The following is a 19364-nucleotide window of genomic DNA, read 5'->3' on the forward strand; positions in this document are numbered from 1 at the left end:
GCTTGCACCTTGTACAGTATAGGATTTCATGTCATCTGTGCCCAGTCTTGCCACAAAGAGTTAATCCAGCTTTAAGCAATCCTCTTCTCTTTTTTCAGTGAGATAAAAACATTCTGTGTACTTCAGTTCCCCTCATTTCTTCTCCAGCTCTCCCAGGATTGGCTGCTCAAAATCACAGTATGATTGGAATTTTTTTTTTCATTTTGTATAGAATAAGGGGTGGGGGGGATATAGCCCCTGTCACTTTTATTTTTTGCCATCCCTGTCCCATTGCGGAGATTTCCCTTCTTTCCCTCTTCCATAGCCAAACAGGAAGTGAGAGGAAATCCCTGCAAACTGAGGGACATCACTGTGCCCCCTCCCCCCCAAAGGCCCTCAGAACTAGTATCCCCACTGGAAAATGTCAGGGCGGGTATTAAAAGGGGTTGTGGCCTTGACCGTAAAAAGTGGGAAGGGGTGGGTCATATTTAAATTAGGGGGTGCACAAGTTTAGTCAGGCCTAGGGCAGCACAAAACCTAAATACACCACTGGTGCTTGGTCTGTGCTGCACTGAAATCCAAAACAAAGTTATCAGCCCAACCTAGTTCTGTGCAATACAGAACTCCTGCTGCCTATATTATGGAGACGAGGAGAATGCAAAGCTGTTCCTTAGTTCAAATCAGGAGCAAGCAGCCTGTGGTAACAACATTGGTCCTCCAAAGATACTATTCAGTGAGTAAGCATGGTTGAAAATAAAAGGAAACAAACCTAAAATTATTAAACTAATGCAGCCCCCAGATCTACTGCTAGCCAAACACAGTCAAAATATCCTGTACACACAACCGGTTTTCCTGTCGGAATAAACTCTGACGGTTTTTCCAACGGAGTTATGACAGAATTCCGCTGAAACTGTCTTGCGTATACACAATCAAACCCGACCGTGTCATAAACTAGATGTGACCAGAACTGTGTGACTGCGACAGAGTGAACCAGACATAAATAGGTGGAAGTAAGTTTATTAAAGTAAATGCATATAAATGTGAACACACCACCAATGCAAACTGAGTAAACAAACCAAACAACCAAACAGTGATGATAAACAAACTAACCAGCATATGTAGCAAAAGGGAGTACCAGATTCGTAGTCAAGCCAGGTCAGGGTCATAAACAGGAGGTCAGCAGGTGGGAAGGAGAAAGGGATCAGGTTGCAGGACAAGGTTCCAGGGATGCAGGAATAGACAGGATACAGGAATCAAGGTTCAGGATCAGGTAACAGATAAACAGGCTGCAGGTCAGGGCACAAGGACAATACCAGGGCAAGGTGTGTGTGCACTTGCCGGGTATTTATACAATGGCTGCTATCAGTCATGTGACGCCTGATTGCAGAAGGTAATACCTGCTCCACACTGCCAGTATCCCTCCGCTGGTGGATGCCAGTACTGCGGCCCAAAGATGACATAATTCCAGCAGGGAAAAGCTCTTCTGACAGCTCCAAACTGCCAGGTGACACCTGCTGGTGGATCTCAGTACTGCATGTCAAATGATCAATATTACCAGCGGAGGGAACCTTTCCTGACAGACCGCCAAGAACGCGGTGACCTATAACACGTATGAGGGGACTAGAAAAAGGAAGTTCAATAGCCAGTAGCCAATAGCTTCCATCTCGTACTTGCTTCAGAGCATGCATTGTTTTTGGTCTGTTGGAACAGCATACAGATGAGTGGTTTTCCCGATAGGAATTGGTTCCGCCGGAAATATTTAGAACATGTTCTATTTCTAGGTCCGTGAGAATTTTCGACTTAAAAAGTCGGCTGGGGCATACACACGATCAGAATATACGATGAAAAGCTCCCATCTGACTTTTTCTCTCAGACATTCCGCTCGCGTGTAAGCGGCATAACAGATTTCTCTATCCACACTATACAGCACGGATGGACGAACCTCCCATTGCAGCTATTGAATTTTGACAGCTGCCAGAGCCTAAATCTGATTGGATGCAGCCACTGTTCAACATCAATTTTTCACTCTTGATTCACTTTTGATTTTTCAATAAATGGATGTTTGACGGGTGGGTGGTGACATTGCCACCCACTGATTGAATTTTGCTTTGTGTGTATGGCCACCTTAAAGAATGGTAAATTGCAAAATATTACATTTTTGTTGTTGGGTTAAGAAACTCTTCAAGTTGCAACTCACATTAAAAGTACGATACTAACACAGAAATCAATCTCACACGATATTAGTAGTGTGACTGAGCTTCCAAAAATGCTAGTGTAACTCCAGTCTATATATCATTTTGCAATATGTCAGCAAAGAAACTGAAATCAGGCTGTCAATAGGAGTGACTGTTCCATGAGCTTATGGCTTGGCTACATTGAGTACTTACTTGAAGCATTGCTAAAAGTAAAAGTAAATTTTTTTTTTTTTAGTTTTGGACATAGTGGAGATGTATTATAACACGTATTCGATTATTATTTCTACCTCTGCCCCCATTGTGGAGATTCACCCTCTCTGTTTGTCCTGTTTACCATTATCATTGAAAGTCAAAGTAAAAGAAAACCCCCAATTTTGGGTTGTCATCCAAAAAATAATAGAAGGGAAATCTTCCAATGGGGACACTAGTTCTAGTTCATTGGGGTTCCCAATGAATTCCTTTAATTTGCACGGATTTGTACTCACTTTCTGTTTAGCTATGGGACAGGAGGTGAAAAGAAATCTCCGCAATGGGACACAGATGGTGAACAAAAAAAAAATCTGACAGTGGTTATAACCCTCCCTTGCTCTATCCAAAATGAAAAAAAAAAGTTTTGCCTATAGTTCTACTTTAAGTGGTCTTCAGAATTCAGAGTAAAAAAAGAAGGGAACCACCAGTGTGACAATGTTTACTGTTCATAGATATATTATTGGTAATCACAGCTGATGTGTAAAGTATAGTAGCAATTACATATGATGTTATGGCCATTTTACAGTTGCGAAAAATTGCTAAATTCAAATAGCTGTAAAAAATCAGTGTGGCAGATTTTAGCTGCCAAGAACCAGATCTTGCAATGCAGTTATAAAACATATTTGCCAGCCAAATGTATCCTAAAATCACCATTTTCACTTGCCGGTATTGACCCCCCTATACGCATCGCAGGTTTATGCTAGATAACATGAATTTGTAGGCCAAAGATATCCGCATTTTTAAATATGCCCTCTAGATCAATATGTAGCGCTGGCTCCTGATGAGCATGCACTATATGTTTTTGAAAATTAATATTCCTGAAACCACAGTTGATTTTTAGGGCTAATTTTACTAAATGATGATTTCAGTACCAGTCCAGCTGGGTTGCATTGGGTTCTCCTTGGCCGCAGGTGTCGCCGCCACCACCGGCAAGTGGTAGAACTGGGTGTATTGAGTGCCACGTTTTCTTGGAACCAGCCCAGTGGGAGTGTTCTCCTGTTGTGCACTCTGGGAGGTGGTATTTAAGGTACTGACATCACGTGTTACGGGGTTCCGTGCCAGAGAGTTTTCTGTCTGTTTGGTACTGGTCCTCCTGACCAGCCCCCGTGGCCCTCCTGGCCTGGGGTGCGGTTCTTTGCATTTCCAAGTCTCGGGGCTGGATAGCCTGAGGCGAAGCAACTGCAGGGACAGGCCTGAATGGATTTCAAGGATGGTCCGGTGCCGTCTCATCTAAGGAGAGGCCCAGCAACTCGAGAAGCATCCAGGGGAAGACTCTTCAGGAGAAGGCAATGCACGAGGCAGACTTCATGGATCCACACTCAGACGGTATCGCCGGACCGACTGGTACCGTATGATATCTCTATAAGTTTGTCTATGTCCCTCAGTTACGCTCAAGTCTGTGGCAGAGACTTTTTCTCAAGTATTCTATGCTCAAGTCTGTGGCAGAGACTTTACTTTACTTAACACCCTACCGGCTGCTAGGCCTAGTGAGAGGAGGTCTATCCGGGGGTTGTGAAAATCCAGCTGTGAAACGGTTTTTCTCTGGATTACTTCTATAAAGACTTTCCATTTTTGACAGTCCAAAGTACCTGAACTTCCTCCTAACCCTCTACCCTAAACTGGGAGATCTTGTTTCTATTTCAAATAAATAACCCAAAAGAAGATCCTGTGTCAGTTTCTGAATTTCTTTGGGCCATCTACCACGGGAAACCCTAGACAAAGACGAGGTCAAGAAGGTAATGGTAAGCAGAATAAAACCAGCAGCTTCCTCGGGGGTCAGTGCTACATATACATAACTGAAAATGTAGTCATGGGTTTTCAAGGGAAGCATTTTTTTTTATCCTGGATGCAGCACATGTACTTACACATTCTCAGTGGCCTGCAGAGACTTTTCACCTAGATCAAAAATTTTCACTTCCGAGCGTACATAAAGAGACCTTGTGTCACCGTTTGTCTCACTTCTCTCCACTGTTAGTTCAAATAGTGTGCTAAAATGGAAAAAAAAAGGCCTCTCAGTAAAAAACAAAATTAAAGAAATAATAATTCATCACAAGTGAACAAAAGGTTTGCCTGTCATGTTATAGTTACTAACAGATTAGCAGCAATTCACAAAAGCATACAGCATGAGGTATTTCGACACCATGTGTTATTTGCTATTAATTTTTCTGGTCATATTTTCTTTAGTTCACTAAAAGTTTTATCACATGGGTCTGGTGAATTTATTTTATTGCAAATTACATCAATTCTGTATGTGAAAGCAATTGTACATGTAATTGCCACCACTGTCTAGTTGCAATAAGACAGCCAAGGCTCAATGAGGTTATTATTGAAGAAAATAGAAAAGATGAACTTCCAGCTGTAAAAAAATAACAGATCTTGAGATAAAGTAGAGATCCACGAGAAACCGGAATATAAGCAAATCCATGCCTATCTGCTACTTATTTTTTTGTAAACTGATAGAATAAGGCTCGGTTCACACTACTGCGATGCAACTTTGATGTGATTTGCAGTGCGACTTTTATGCAACTTTATCAAAGAAAGGTGTAGCGCTCCCTAATAAGACATTATAAAATGATAAAATTGAACCAAAGTGAATAAAAAATGTAATATTTAAAAAGTTTGTTCTTAGTCCACATACGGTGAATGGTGAGAAGTATGAAATATACAGGTGTAGCCAGGAAACAAAACAAAAAAACTGCCTCATACCATTCAGCTGTCTTGAAAGGGAGAAATCCAGAGTTGATGGTGTATGCTGGTGGATCGGGTCCTCTGTGAAATATTACCCTTTATGGCAGGGGTCTCCAAACTTTCTAAACAAAGGGCGAGTTTACTGTTCTTTAGACTTAAAGCGGGGTTCCACCCTAAAGTGGAACTTCCGCTGATCGAAACCCTCCCCCCTTCCGGTGTCACAATTGGCACCTTTCAGGGGGGAGGGGGGTGCAGATACCTGTCAAAGACAGGTATTTACACCCACTTCCGGGCATAGACTCCCACGGGAGTCTATGCCTCTTCCTGTCCCTGCGCGCTGTCTGCTGGGACACACACGGGTCCCAGAGACAGCTCGGACAATTCCTATTGCGCTGCGTGACTCGTGCATGCGCAGTAGGGAACTGGGAAGTGAAGCCACAACGCTTCACTTCCTGATTCCCTCACCTAGAATGGTGGCGGCAGCAGCCGAGAGATCGATCGGCCTCGGCTGCCGACATCGCTGGACCCTGGGACAGGTGAGTGTCCATTTATTAAAAGTCAGCAGCTGCAGTTTTTGTAGCTGCTGGCTTTTAATATTTTTTTTCACAGTGAAATAACTCTTTAAGATGAACATAAACAATGCCCCATCTTTGGTGTCATTGGGAGGAATTGTGGTATTAGAGGATAAAAATAGCTCCCCAAGAGCCAGATAAAAGCAAGCAAAGGGCCGCATCTGGCCTCCAGGCCGCAGTCTGCAGACCAATGCTCTATGGAGTATAACTGCGTGTTTTGACTGCTTGTAATTAGGTGGTCAAAACCATCCGGTAAGAGGCTGTGTGTGCTTCTCAGTGGTGGAGAATCATTTTCCTGGCTACACATGTATATTTTATACTACTCAAAAGTCACTGCATGTGCACTAAGAACTGACTTTTTAAATATTAAAATTGTATTCACTTTGGTGTAGGAAGTGAAGTGAAAGGTTTCCATAGTAAGGGGAAATCCAACAAATGTTTCTGGAACAGATGTCCCCACTGGAAGATTTCCCCTTGTTTCTGTTTCAATAACAGCCCAAAAGTTTTTTATTTCTCATCACTTCATGTTTTAACGGGGTGTTAGTATCATATAAGGGGAGGTCCCACCTTTTGCTTGCCAGATAATGGGGTTGTCATTTTAAGTCCCTGAGGACAGCATAGAAATAGTCAGGTGAGTGGAGTTAAGGCTAGTTTGACCTGCAGAGTGAGAAGAGAATGGTGTCTGGTAAAATGGGCTACAAAAAAGGACTGTCACACTCTGTGAGTAACCATTTGGGAAAATGTCCTCCAATTGGAACATGAGGTTGAGCTGCAGTTTCACTGTCCCCTAACTGCTCCCCCTTAAGCTGCAAAGGTATATACCTGCCACAGCTGTGGCATCGCAGGACCATGGCAGGAATTAAACCCCTTGTATCGTTTGGCACGCACTTCCACTCACCAAACGTGACCCTTTCAAGTGGATGGAACTGTGCTGCCCCACAACAGTTGTGCATAATGTATGCCTCTGGAAAATGATCAGATTGAATTGACAAATCTTGACAAAGATATCTGGTCACTACAATCTAAGAGTGAAAATTTGAAAAATCATACACACTTCACAAAGAAATGGCAGGAAGTCAAAAAGTACATCATGTCAGTTCTCTTTGCAAAGGTGGTTTACTGTACTATGCTGTAATTGTGATGGCACACAACCCCCCCCCCCTCCTCCCCCCCTTCCTTTTCTCTTTTCTTTTCTTTTTCCCCCTCTTTTTTCTTCTTGTCTTTCACTTACACTAATGTTTGGGTCTTATCCTAATGCTTGACTACTCAGATACCTGGCAATTATATCTCATACAATCTGTCAATTGATTTGCTTTTTGTATTGTGTAAAACTCTAATAAAAATATGTTTAAAAAAAAAAAGTACATCACCAAAATTACCAAAGATATAATTTTCAAAAAACAAAGTAAATTAATTAAGTATAGGATGGCCTTTGTGGAGGCTTTTGCCGACCGGAGGCAAGCCCCATTTCAAGGGAGGGGACCCAGAAAAAATAATAGTAGAAATCAACATCGGGGATTGAATTTGGTATTACCGATGAGGATACAGAATCTGATTCATCTATGTCTACTCTTTCTTTACAGTTACCCACAAGAAGAGGAGTTACTACTGGGCAAAATGACCCAGGTACACGTAAGAGAAATCATGGTGGAGGGCACTATGCACTCTATTCTAAAAAAAGACCTGATAATCAAGATATTAGACCTTTTGATCACTCACTACACAAAGGTGTTATCTCTGATAATGGTATTGGGCAAATGTCACAAACAAAATATATGAGACCCACAATCACAGCTTAATGTTCCAAATACACAAGTTACACCAAACTTATCCCCTGCTGTGCAGTTACAAAAGTACTCTTGACCCTCACATCAATCAGACAAGCACACAAAACTTCATGTTTTCGCTTCCTCGGGCCCTACCTGTCTCAAACTTAGAATTAGACATATTAAATCTTACTCCCTATCAATTCACCAGGCAACAATTAGATGTGCTTAAATACGGACTCAGTTTTTGTCCCTCTCAAAAACTAGATAGATATGAAACAATCAAGGATGTCCACATGTTCATTAGAAATCTTACATACAAGTTTATGTTCGACAAGGACCATTTGCGGTCCCAACAAGAACAAGAACTTTCAGATAGTATTAAGCATTTTAAGATGGAGGACTTTCGAGCCCTCCGGGACCTTATGCTGCTTTTAGATGAAAATGATCACATTGATACTTCTAATACTGTAGCATATACGACAACATCACCTTCCCTTAATAAATGTAAATAAAAATCCAAAAACTTCCCAGATCTCACTACAAATCCCCAGGCCTGGGCATTTCTATATATTGTAGTGAGTGACATCAAACAGCTTGATGTCGCTCCCAAGGAGAGCTATTTGACACAGACACAGCAGCAGACCATTCTTAAATTACAGAATCATCCTGACCTAATAGTCAAGGCTGCAGATAAAGGAGGAAATGTACTTTTGACCAAATCCAACTATGAAACAATGTGTTTCAATATCTTGTCTAATTCCCATTGGTATCGCCAGATACCCACATCCCGCACCTCTTCCTTTAAATATGATTTTCTGCAAATTATCAATGAGGCCTTCTCTGAGGGCCTCATTGACCAAGATCTGTACAATGACCTGAATGTTCACTCTCCCAGGGTGGCGACATTCTATGCACTACTCAAAGGGCACAAGAATCCTTTTTTCACCCCCTGGTAGACCGATAATTTCAGGTATCTGATCTCTAAGCCCTTGTACACACGGTCGGAGATTCCGACGGAATGTGTCCTATCGGACCGTTTTGCCGGATAATCCGACTGTGTGTGGTCTCCATCGGACTGTTTCCATTGGAGTATCCGACTGACCAAGTTTTCCAACTTGTCCGTAAAATTTTCCGACAAAATGCTCCGATCAGACATACTCCGATCATGTGTAGCCTACTCCAACGGACAAAGTGCCACGCATGCTCAGATCAAATTCCATACCAAAGCTATTGGATTCTAGCCTGAACGTAGTCCCGTCATAATGAAATAACGTCATCACGTTATGTACAATCGGATTTTCCGACAACTTTGTCCGACTGTGTGTATGCAACAGTTTCGGACAAAATCCGACCGTGTGTACAAGGGCTTACAAAGAACGCAAAGAACGCAAGCAAACTGGTGGATTTGGTTTTAATGCCACATGTTATAACTTCCATCATACACAAAAGGATTTCCTCAAACAAATAGAAGGTATGGTCGTTCCTCCTGGCGCCCTGCTTGTGGCATCCCACGCGAGCAGGGTGTCGGGATGATTCGTACCTTCCTCTATAAAGAGTTTCATCACCGTTGGAAATTTAATTCAAATTTAGTTCATTCTGAGGCTTCTTTGCTTCATACTGACTCATCATTGGTTTAGCTTTAAGGATTCCCACTACCTCCAGGTACAGGGGGTAGCCATGGGCACTTACTGTGCACTTGCCTATGCCAACCTGTATCTGGGGGGGTGGGAACGCAATCTCTTTGCTAATGACCTTCTGTTCAGCTTTACAAACCATATCCTTGGACGCATTACATCGATGACGTTTTCATTGTCTGGACAGATACTAGGGATTCCCTGGATAAATTTATGAAATTGCTGAACCAAAATCAATACAACTTGAAATGTATTTACAACTGTGATAGATACAAATCTACCTTTCTTGATCTTACTATATTTAAAGATAAAGACAACTATCTAGCAACCGATCTATTTGTCAAAACAACAGCGGGTAATTCGCTGTTAAATGCGGCTAGCACACATCCACCAGCTCTAATACGAAGCATACCTTATGCTCAATATATTAGATTGTGGCAAAATTGTACACATCTAGCAGATTTTCCCAAACAGGCCAAACTACTACAAGAACATTTGTTATATAGAGGATATAGTAGATCCCTCCTACGGTAAGCCTATAACAAGGCAGCACACCAAACGAGTAATGAACATTTATTTAAACCTAAAATCCCTGCCGTCAAACCGACAGTCAAGCTTATCATGAGATTCACATCTCACCATGTTGAACTTACAAACGTTATGGCCACCCACTGGCACCTCCTTCGGGGGGAATCTAGTCTTAAATAGATATATATTGGCCAGCATCCTGAAATAACCTTCAGATGAGCCAAATCGTTTTGTGACAAACTTGTCTCTAGCCACTACACTGGGGGAAAAGATCGTCCCCTCAAACAACCTCAAGGTGTTTCAAGATGTGGGGGATGTACATTCTGCCCTTGGGTATTACCAGGTCAGAAATGTACACTTCCCAATAGTGAAACATTTTACCCTAAATTGTATGCAAGCTGTGATACAGAGGGCTTAGTTTACCTTATAATCTGCAAATGCAGGGCTTTTTATGTGGGGAAGACAGCCAGACAACTGATACAGAGGAAACCCCCTTACAGACATCGCTACTTTCTGATCATGTTATTACGATTGAACCAAATGTGAGTGTAATTTTATTATTATTTTTTTAATAAATTGGATGTTAAAACGGTATACCTGAGCCCCCTATTTTCGTGGGATGAACACTATAGGAGGATCGCTACGGATGATTTCACGACCTGAAGACTTGCTGAAGATTACACACTAGATGTATGATAGTCTGGTTTGTTAACCTACAAGCCCATATGACTCGAGAGGCATCATTTAGTAAGCCTCCTCTCCCCTTCCTTATCACGGTGGTGGTGGTATTATTCTACACATCAGAAGTTGAATTTCACCTTTTTTTACGTCACCTCAACTTTTTAATTGTGATTGATATTACACATTTCAAGGACTGTTAGACATTCACTTGATGGACTGTATATGTATAATTAATTTTATTTACTTTAACCTTTTGTGTGTATGAGGTTCATGTACTCTTTCACTTGGGAGTAAGATCTCTTGATATACAACAGAATTTACACATATTTTCTTCTCGTTTTCAAGTGTATGTAACTCTCTTCGCTTGAATTAGTGTCTTAGTGACTGGTTCATGTGGTTTGTTGCCACCTAAGCACCACACTTTTTTGTTTTAATTTTTGTATGTTACTGTGTAGTCTTCAGTAGTGTTGGTAGCTGGGTAGAGTACATCTGTTCACAGCGCAGTATTTTTTTTACACCTTTAACTGATACAGAGGATAAATGACTATGTGTACTGTTCGGGTAACAGTAAGATGCTTACTCCAGTCACTTGACATTTAGATCTCTATCATAAGTTTGATACATCCTCAATCTCATTTTATCATAAGTGTAGCGCACCCGCAGCGTGTCACCAGAGCCAATGCGCATGGCCGCCATGTCCGCCGGCCACCCGCGGTCGATACTCAGAGAACCAGAACGGGGATCTGTAAATGTAAACAAACAGATACCCGTTCTGACAGAGGAGTAGAAATAGATCGTCTGTTCCTAGTGATCAGGAACAGTGATCTCTTCTACTCCCAGTCAGTACACTCCCTCCACAGTTAGAAACACCTCCCTAGGGAACACTTAACCCCTTGATCGCCCCCTAGTGTTAACCCTGTCATTTATACAGTAATCAGTTCCTATTTTTAGCACTAATCGGTGTATAACTGTCACTAGTCCCAAAAAAAGTGTCTAATCTGTCCGCTGCAATGTCGCAGTCCTGCTAAAAATCGCTGATCACCGCCATTACTAAATATAGTAAATACATTTCTAAATATATACCCTATTTTGTAGATGCTATAACTTTTGAGCAAGCCAATCCATATACGCTTATTGCGAATTTTGTTTTTACCAAAAATATGTAGAATACATATTAGCCTAAACTGATAAAAACATTTTTTTTTGTGTGGATAAGAAACCTCTCACCCACTTCCACAGCACAACATGGGGAAATGATGACCTTCCTGTGGAGGGGGCTTTGTCCTCTTCTGGGATGGTTGTGAAGGTAGTGATGACCCAGTCTGTCTGTCTGCAGGTTCCACTACCTCAGGATGATGCTCTCTCTGGTGGTTTTTGAGACTGCCTGGCTCAGTCCGATCCGGGCTGAGCCCACATTGATCCACCCTGCTCTCTCTCTCATGTCCAGCCTCCAACACAGTCTCTCCCATCTACCCCATTGCTTTCCCTTTTTAAATGCTCTTGCCCCTTTGCTAGTCCTCATGGGCAGTGTAGTTCAGCTTCAGCTATTCTGGACAAAAGAAATCCTGCTTACAGCATACAAATCCCAGAGTCCCCAACATTTCTGTATGAGTAGTGTGATAACTAAGTTGTGGGACACTGCCATCTTGTGGCAAAAAACAGTTCTGCATAACAATAACATTACACAGTTTTACATGAGTAAGGTATATTGCATTTTATTTAAAATGGATGATTTTACCCACCTATAATTTTTGTCTTCCAGCTGCTCTCTTCCACAAAGATACAAGCTGTAGGCATCCTCTGGGCTGCCAACAATTATTTCACTGGCCCCATCAACGATCCTAAAAAGTCAGAATTTTTTTTTTTATTTTGTCAGTTTATTGATTTAAAATAATGATACCGAACTATATCTATAAGACCAATGTATACATAGAGAAAACATAAGCAATTTTGATAACAGCTAAAACATGCACAAAAAGAAAGAATGACATGCTTATAGTTACAGACATTTGCAAGAAGAGATTTAAAATAATTCTAGCATTTAGGAAGGCTTTTCTGCTCATCAGCACACCATTTCTCACTTATGGAGGTCTCATGATTTAAATGCAAATCATTGACTGTATTACTTTTAGTAGAATATAGAGGCCATTAGGACAAAGAAAGTAGAGCGATATCCTACAAAGTTAACATACTGGGCACATTATTTACTAAGCCTTCTTCCAGTATACATATATAAAGTAGATACTGTATGTGTGAACTCTTACTTGTTAAAAATATTTGTATTTACACATTCCTGTCACACCCTGTAGCTAAAGGTAAGTGTGCTTAAACCTACATCCGTGCAAGGGCTGTGTTTGGCAACAGGGCTGCACAGGTCTTCCATGCCTGCCTGAGCAGGTATTCTCATTTATGTCATTTGGTACATAGTGGCTTCATGGACACAGCTGCTGCTCTCAATTTGACAGCTGTCTGGTCGCAGGTGTATGCAGGTGTGGGTTCCAAACACACACTGTCTGTGTTCAGAGCAGTGCCAGGACAAGATTATCAAGCTACCAAACTGTGTCCCCCCTTTATTATGTGCAAGCTTATGAGGGGGAGAGGGAAATAAAGCACAGCATGCACCTCCTCCTGGCTCTCCCCTCCTCTTCCTGCTGCTTCCAGCATTGGGATGACAGAAGTAGTGATGCTGCTGTCACTATTCCTGTCAGCCTTATATTAGAAGGAACTTGCAGTGACCCCCATCCCTACAATACACACTGCGCCCAGGGCAGCGTTCCTTTCTGCCCACCCCTTGTCCTGGCCCTGGTTCAGAGCATGTAGTTTTGCTTTTATTTGTAGTTGCTTTTATTTAGAATATGTGGTTCTGCAGCTTCCTGCAGAACAGTGTATGTGAGATCCTCACTGCATTCTCTTGTCTTATTTGCATATAAACACTCCTTATTTGGCTACCAGTGCATGAAACATATTAATCTGACACCAGTGTTCAATGCAATAGAGCCCGAAGGGCTTACAGTCTTGGAATGTCTACTCTTAGGCCGCGTACACACGGGCGGATTGTCTGGCCAACTAAGTTCGTCAGACAATCCGACAGACAGTCCGTTCAAAATTTGCATGAACGGACTTGACCACACACGATGAGCAGACAGTCCGCTGAAAGCGTGCGCGATGACGTGTACAGCACGTACGACGGGACTAGAAAAACGACGTCCTATACACTGCAATGCAACCTTCGGCCGTGTAAATCCTTTCTGAGCATGCGCCATACTTAGTCCGTCCAACTTGCCTACACACGAGCGGACTGTCCGCTGAAACCAAGTTTGGACAGACAAAACCAAGTTTGAACGGACTGTCTTACGGAAATTCCGTAAGACTTTGTTCATCAGATTGTCCGCTGAAAAAGTCCGCTGAAGCCCACACACGAGCGGATTGTCCGCTGAAACACGGTTCAGCGGACTAAGTTGGACAGACAATCCGCCCGTGTGTACGCGGCCTTAGACTAAATTTTCGGGTGTGGTGGGGATTATTTGATGTTAACACAAAGTTATATTTCAGAAATGCATAGTGTAAAAACTTTAAAAATTCATGTAGGGTTCATTCACACCTATGCACATGCATGCAATGCAGTACATAAGGTACATATAATTTCCCCTTAAAAACACATTTAATTGCAGCATGTTTTGCTAGAAGTCTGCTTCAAGCTACTCTCTATTCTGGTGTTTCCCATTCTCTGAGAAGTACTCTTTGCTTTCTGTACCTTCCAGCCAACCACTCCTGCTGCTTGTCCTATGCACCTCTTTAAAGTAAAGAGAACCCTAACCCTTTTTTCTACCTTCTTTATTTTAAGGCCTTATTGAGCTCTCACTTTAAATGAGCTAAATACATTCAAAGTGTTCAAAGTCTTAAAGGTTGTTTTCTTTCTAAAGCAGCCACAGTCTGAATAGTACAGCGAGCAGACAGCAGGAACCAGAACCCCATGTCCATGGTAGGACTCTAAGTACTGAGGGGAAGGAGAAATAACGGTTTAGATGGTCCTCTAACCTGTGATTCTGGCCAAGAATAGAGAAAACGGAGCACCCCCGAACCACGCATGCGTGGATTGGGAATAAAAGTCTATTTTTATCTTCACCAAAACTTTGTGATTTTATTCTAGAACATAAAGAAGACAAAACAAACCTGACCTGACAAAAAAGGAAAAAAGGAAGCTGATCTTCCCTCCATATCCACCAGCATTAATTTTACTCTTGAAAAATCAACAGACTGTGTTCCTGTGAGGAAACTCTGTGAGACCCCAAAAGATCCACGGAAGGGGTTCCCAGTCTTATCAGTGCTAATAGTGACCAAAGAACAGTGACTGCGCACGGGAGAGGCTGAACCCAGTGGATGCTGCCAAGGGCAGAGATATGGACGTACTGCTACTCTTCACCAGTTCCAGAGGTATGAGGGAAAAAAAGGAGAATGTTGGGGGAGGGGCTATGCCTTTAATTTATGCTATTCACTAGTCCTGAAGGAGGAGTCAAGCGAAGCTCTATCACATGTATGCTGCCATGGAGGCACCAGGAAAGTTAGATTTCAGCAACAGCTGCACTCTGGTGAGCTAATTTCCACTCCTGTTGAGTGTTTGTCTATTGCATTTTTCATGATATAAATAAATAAAAAATCCAACAGTGAGAGTGAGATGTAGTAGGTATGCAGACCAAAGATCAAACACAAAGTTTTCACCACAACAGTCCCTGTAAAGTACAGAAAACTATTAGGCCTCTTGCACACTGCAGCTTAAAAAAGCTCAGTACAGCTGATCTAAAATGTAGCCTATTATTTACAATGATCCTGTACACACATGCGTGTAAGCAAGGACTGTGTATTCTGGAATAAAAATTAAAAAATTTAAAAAAATGTGCATTCCCAGTCAGTACTTTGTGTGGGTATGTGCAAATACTTGAAAATGCGCACAAATACACATATATATTTATGAATTCTCCCTAGGAATGTATTGTGTTTGCAAATGCACAAATGCGCATAAATACACGAGGATATGCGCAAAACAGATGTCTGAAATTACATCCAAAAAAGCAGATGCTCAAACATCAGTACTGTGTGCAAGAGGCCCTAGGTCAGTGATGGCGAACCTTGGCACCCCAGATGTTTTGGAACTACATTTCCCATGATGCTAAACTACACTGCAGAGTGCATGAGCATCATGGGAAATGCAGTTCCAAAACATCTGGGATGCCAAGGTTCACCATCAATGCCCTAGGTAGTCCAGCTCTCCAGCATCTACCAAAACCAGAAATATCAGTTTTGGTTGGAATGATGACTCTTTAATGAGACAGTCAAATATTACGTGTTCATGCCCAAGTACTTACATTCCAAGATCAGAAACAAAAACTGCTGTCATGTCTTCATTGAGAGGATTGAGTAAATCCATGGCTTTTCCATCTGGATTAAACTGAATATTTATTTTAAAAAAATCAATAGAATCAAAATACATACAATATATAGATTATAGATATATATAGGTTGCAATGCTAGTAAAGAAGGCAGGACATATTTTTCATATTCGGGTACATCTACCCATAAGGCCCGTAGAGTTATGAAACAAGACACAGCAATTAAGATAATTGAGTTGCTTTGTTACATCTTGCTTACAATTAGTTATGATGTGACTTCCACATACCTGCTGCATGTTTTATTAGAATTTTTAGATATACTGTATATGTAAGAGTTCATACACTGGTATTATAAGCAGATAAGCAAACGTAGTTAGCTCGTCTGCCACTAAGTGTCTCAAAATAGTCCTAAAATAGTGTGTGGTAACAGCAAATAATGTAATCGGGCGTTAGGTTCTTAGTAGACCAAAACGTCTTTCTGTAGTGATGTAATAGGTGGAGTTAGTGCCCATATATTTATATCAGGTTGGGAGGAGCCTAGTGCAGATGGGGCATGGGTGCCAATTACCATATACAGTGCCTTGAAAAAGTACCCCTTGACACCCCTTGAAATTTTCCACATTTTATCATGTTACAACCAAAAACGTAAATGTATTTTATTGGGATTTTATGTGATAGATCAACACAAAGTGGCTCGTAATTGTGAAGTAGAAGGAAAACAATAAATGATTTTCCAATTTTTTTACAAATAAATATGTGAAAAGTGTGGGGTGCATTTGTATTCAGCCCCCCTGAGTCAATACTTTGTAGAACCACCTTTCACTGCAATTACAGCTGCAAGTCTTTTTGGGTATATCTCTACCAGCTTTGCACATCTAGAGAGTGACATTTTTGCCCATTTTCCTTTTCAAAATAGCTCAAGCTCTGTCAGATTGGATGGAGAGCGTCTGTGAACAGCAATTTTCAAGTCATTCCACAGATTCTCAATTGAATTTAGGACTGGAATTTGACTGGACCATTCTAACACATGAATATGCTTTTATCTAATCTGTTCCATTGTAGCTCTGGCTGTATGTTTAGGCTGCTTTCACACTAAGCCGTTGGGAGCGTCAGCGATAAAGCGTCACTATTTTTAGTGGCGCTTTAGTGGCAATTCAGCGGCAATGCCCATTGATTTCAACGGGCAGGGTCGCTTTAGGAGCGGTGTGTATTTTTAGTGCTATAGCGCCTGTAAAGTGCCTCAGTGTGGCAGCCTTAGGATCGTTGTCCTGCTGGAAGGTGAACCTCTGCCAAAAAGTTTTTAGTCTCATCTGACAAGAGCACCTTCTTCCACATGTTTGCTGCATCCCCCACATGACTTCTCACAAACTGAAAACGGGACTTCTTATAGCTTTCTTGCAACAATGTCTTTCTTCTCTTCCACAAAGGCCAGATTTGTGGAGTGCAGACTAATAGTTGTCCTGTGGAAAGATTCTCCCACCTGTGCTTCAGATCTCTGCAGCTCCTCCAGAATTACCTTGGGCCTCTTGGCTGCATCTCTGATTAATGTTCTCCTTGCCCGGCCTGTCAGTTTAGGTGGACGGACATGTCTTGGTAGGTTTGCAGTTGTGCCATACTCTTTCCATTTTTGGATGATGAATAAAAAGCTTGGGATATTTTTTTATAACCCAACCCTGCTTTAAACTTCTCCACAACTTTATCTCTGACCTGTCTGGTGTGTTTCTTGGCCTTCATGATGCTGTTTGTTCACTAAGGTTCTCTAACAAACCCCTGAGGGCTTCACAGAACAGCTGTATTTATATTAAAATTAAATTACATTTTCTATCCACTTTACAATTATGTGCCACTTTGCGTTGGTCTATTACATAAAATCCCAATAAAATACATTTATGTTTTTGGTTGTAATATGACAAAATGTGGAAAATTTCAAGGGGTGTGAATACTTTTTCAAGGTACTGTATCTATGCAGATGTGTTCAGCAGCACAGTCAAGGCCCTGCTCAGGGCAGAAGTCCCAGGAGAAGTGTACATAATCTATTAGGAGCACCCGCCCTTGGGACAACTGGAGGAGAGTCATGAGCTGGATGTATAAAATCTAATGGGCAAGTCAGAGCCCTCTGAGTGAGTACTAATGACTCTGGGATCAGGAGAGTAACTTCAGGGAGGGTACATGGCTGGATAGTGCTATGCATTGGGACTTGAAAGGAGAGACTGGTATACTATAAATTGTGTCTTGTTGATCTTGGCTGACAAAGCAGGTTTCTTGACCTTGTGAATCTTGGTTTGCAAAGAGAAGAAGATATAGTATACAGGGAGATAAATCCCAACCTGTGGTGCTCCCTAGGAGAGACACTATGTCAAAGGGAAGATGCTTGGGAGCGATGTGTAATGTGCTGCTTTCACATAATGACTGCTACAGGAAGTCCACCTTATGTGTGATTAGCAAAGTAACGGTAAAGGACCCCGGATAGTGTGTCTATGCCAGGGGTCTCCATACTTTTTAAACAAATAGCCAGTTTATTGTCCTTCAGACTTTAGGGGGGCCAGACTGTGGCCAGCGGGAGTAGACATTTTCCTGGAATTAGTGGGAGTAAGCATCACCACATTTGGTATTAAGGAGAGGAATAGAGCCCCATCACTGATATTATTGGGAGGAATAGTGCTCTATTGTTGGTGTCAATGGGAGAAATGGTGCCCCATTGTTGATGTCAGTTGGCAGAATAGTGTCTCGTACCAGTTGGAGAATAGTGTCCCGAGGGCCAGATAAAGGCAAGTAAAGGGTCACATCCCGCCACTGGGCCACAGTTTGGAGACCACTGATCTATGTGATGTGTAAATGCCATTTTCTGCTATCTTTCACCTTAATGCATCCTATGCATTAAGGTGAAAAAACACCTTGCAGTCACCGACCCCCTAGCCCCCCCATTTTACTTACCGAGCCCTGAATTTCCATTGACATGCCCCCATCATCCCTCTTTCCACGGGTTCCCGGCTCTTGATTGGATAGATTGATAGCAGCACAGCCATTAGCTCCTGCTACTGTCAATCTAATCCAATGACATGGGTGCCGGGGGGGGGGGGGGGGGGCAGCCCGAGTCCTGCTTTCAACCTCTATGGACACCACAAGGTAACCCTCTCGGGAGAAGGCTTCTCCAAGGGGGTTAACTAATGCGGGGAGGAGCTGCAAAAGCCGCAGAGGAACCCTAGAAATGGATGCTCGAGGCCACTCTATGCAAAATGAGCTGCACATTGGAGGTAAGTATGACATGTTTGTTATTTAAAAAAAAATAAAAAAAAGATCCTTTAGTATCACTTTAAAATAAGTGACTCAAAAGCATTAATCCATGCTGTGACCCAGATTTGCCGCAACAGATCCCTAGGTGGAGTGGTCTTACTGTTTTGTCCTGTAGTTACTACACTACCCTTGGTAGTTTGTATACATCTGTAGACATGATATTACAGCTAATAACAAACAATCCGCCAAATCACCCCACTGCCAGATTTAATACATCCTTTCCAGAGACAATGAACAGTCTTTTGCATGCTTTGTTTTTGTTGTTTTATTGGGGGGTACAACTTGGATAGGGATAGGAACATGGGATGCCCATAGGATAAGTCTTTGCCATCTTATTTAAGGATTTTAGTACATTTTGAATAAGAAGAGTCAGAAGATATAATGTGAA

General features: G+C 41.9%; 1 protein-coding gene across 1 annotated transcript in view; it reads right to left on the reverse strand.

Annotated features, from left to right (window-relative positions):
• LOC143962973 (uncharacterized) overlaps positions 1–15737 on the reverse strand; it is a 130761-nt gene extending 115024 nt beyond the window's left edge. The window contains exons 1-3 of the mRNA XM_077472498.1: positions 15659–15737; positions 12038–12136; positions 4289–4411 (exon numbers count right to left, since the gene is read on the reverse strand). Coding sequence (XP_077328624.1) covers positions 4289–4411; positions 12038–12136; positions 15659–15720 — 284 coding nt within the window. The 5' untranslated portion in view covers positions 15721–15737. The remainder of the gene's footprint in view (positions 1–4288; positions 4412–12037; positions 12137–15658) is intronic.
• Between the last annotated feature and the right edge of the window lie 3627 nt (positions 15738–19364).

The sequence above is a fragment of the Lithobates pipiens genome, unplaced genomic scaffold (assembly GCF_037356315.1).
Source record: "Lithobates pipiens isolate NorthernLeopardFrog02 unplaced genomic scaffold, aLitPip1_a1.2 Scaffold_8, whole genome shotgun sequence".
NCBI classification, from domain to species: domain Eukaryota; kingdom Metazoa; phylum Chordata; class Amphibia; order Anura; family Ranidae; genus Lithobates; species Lithobates pipiens.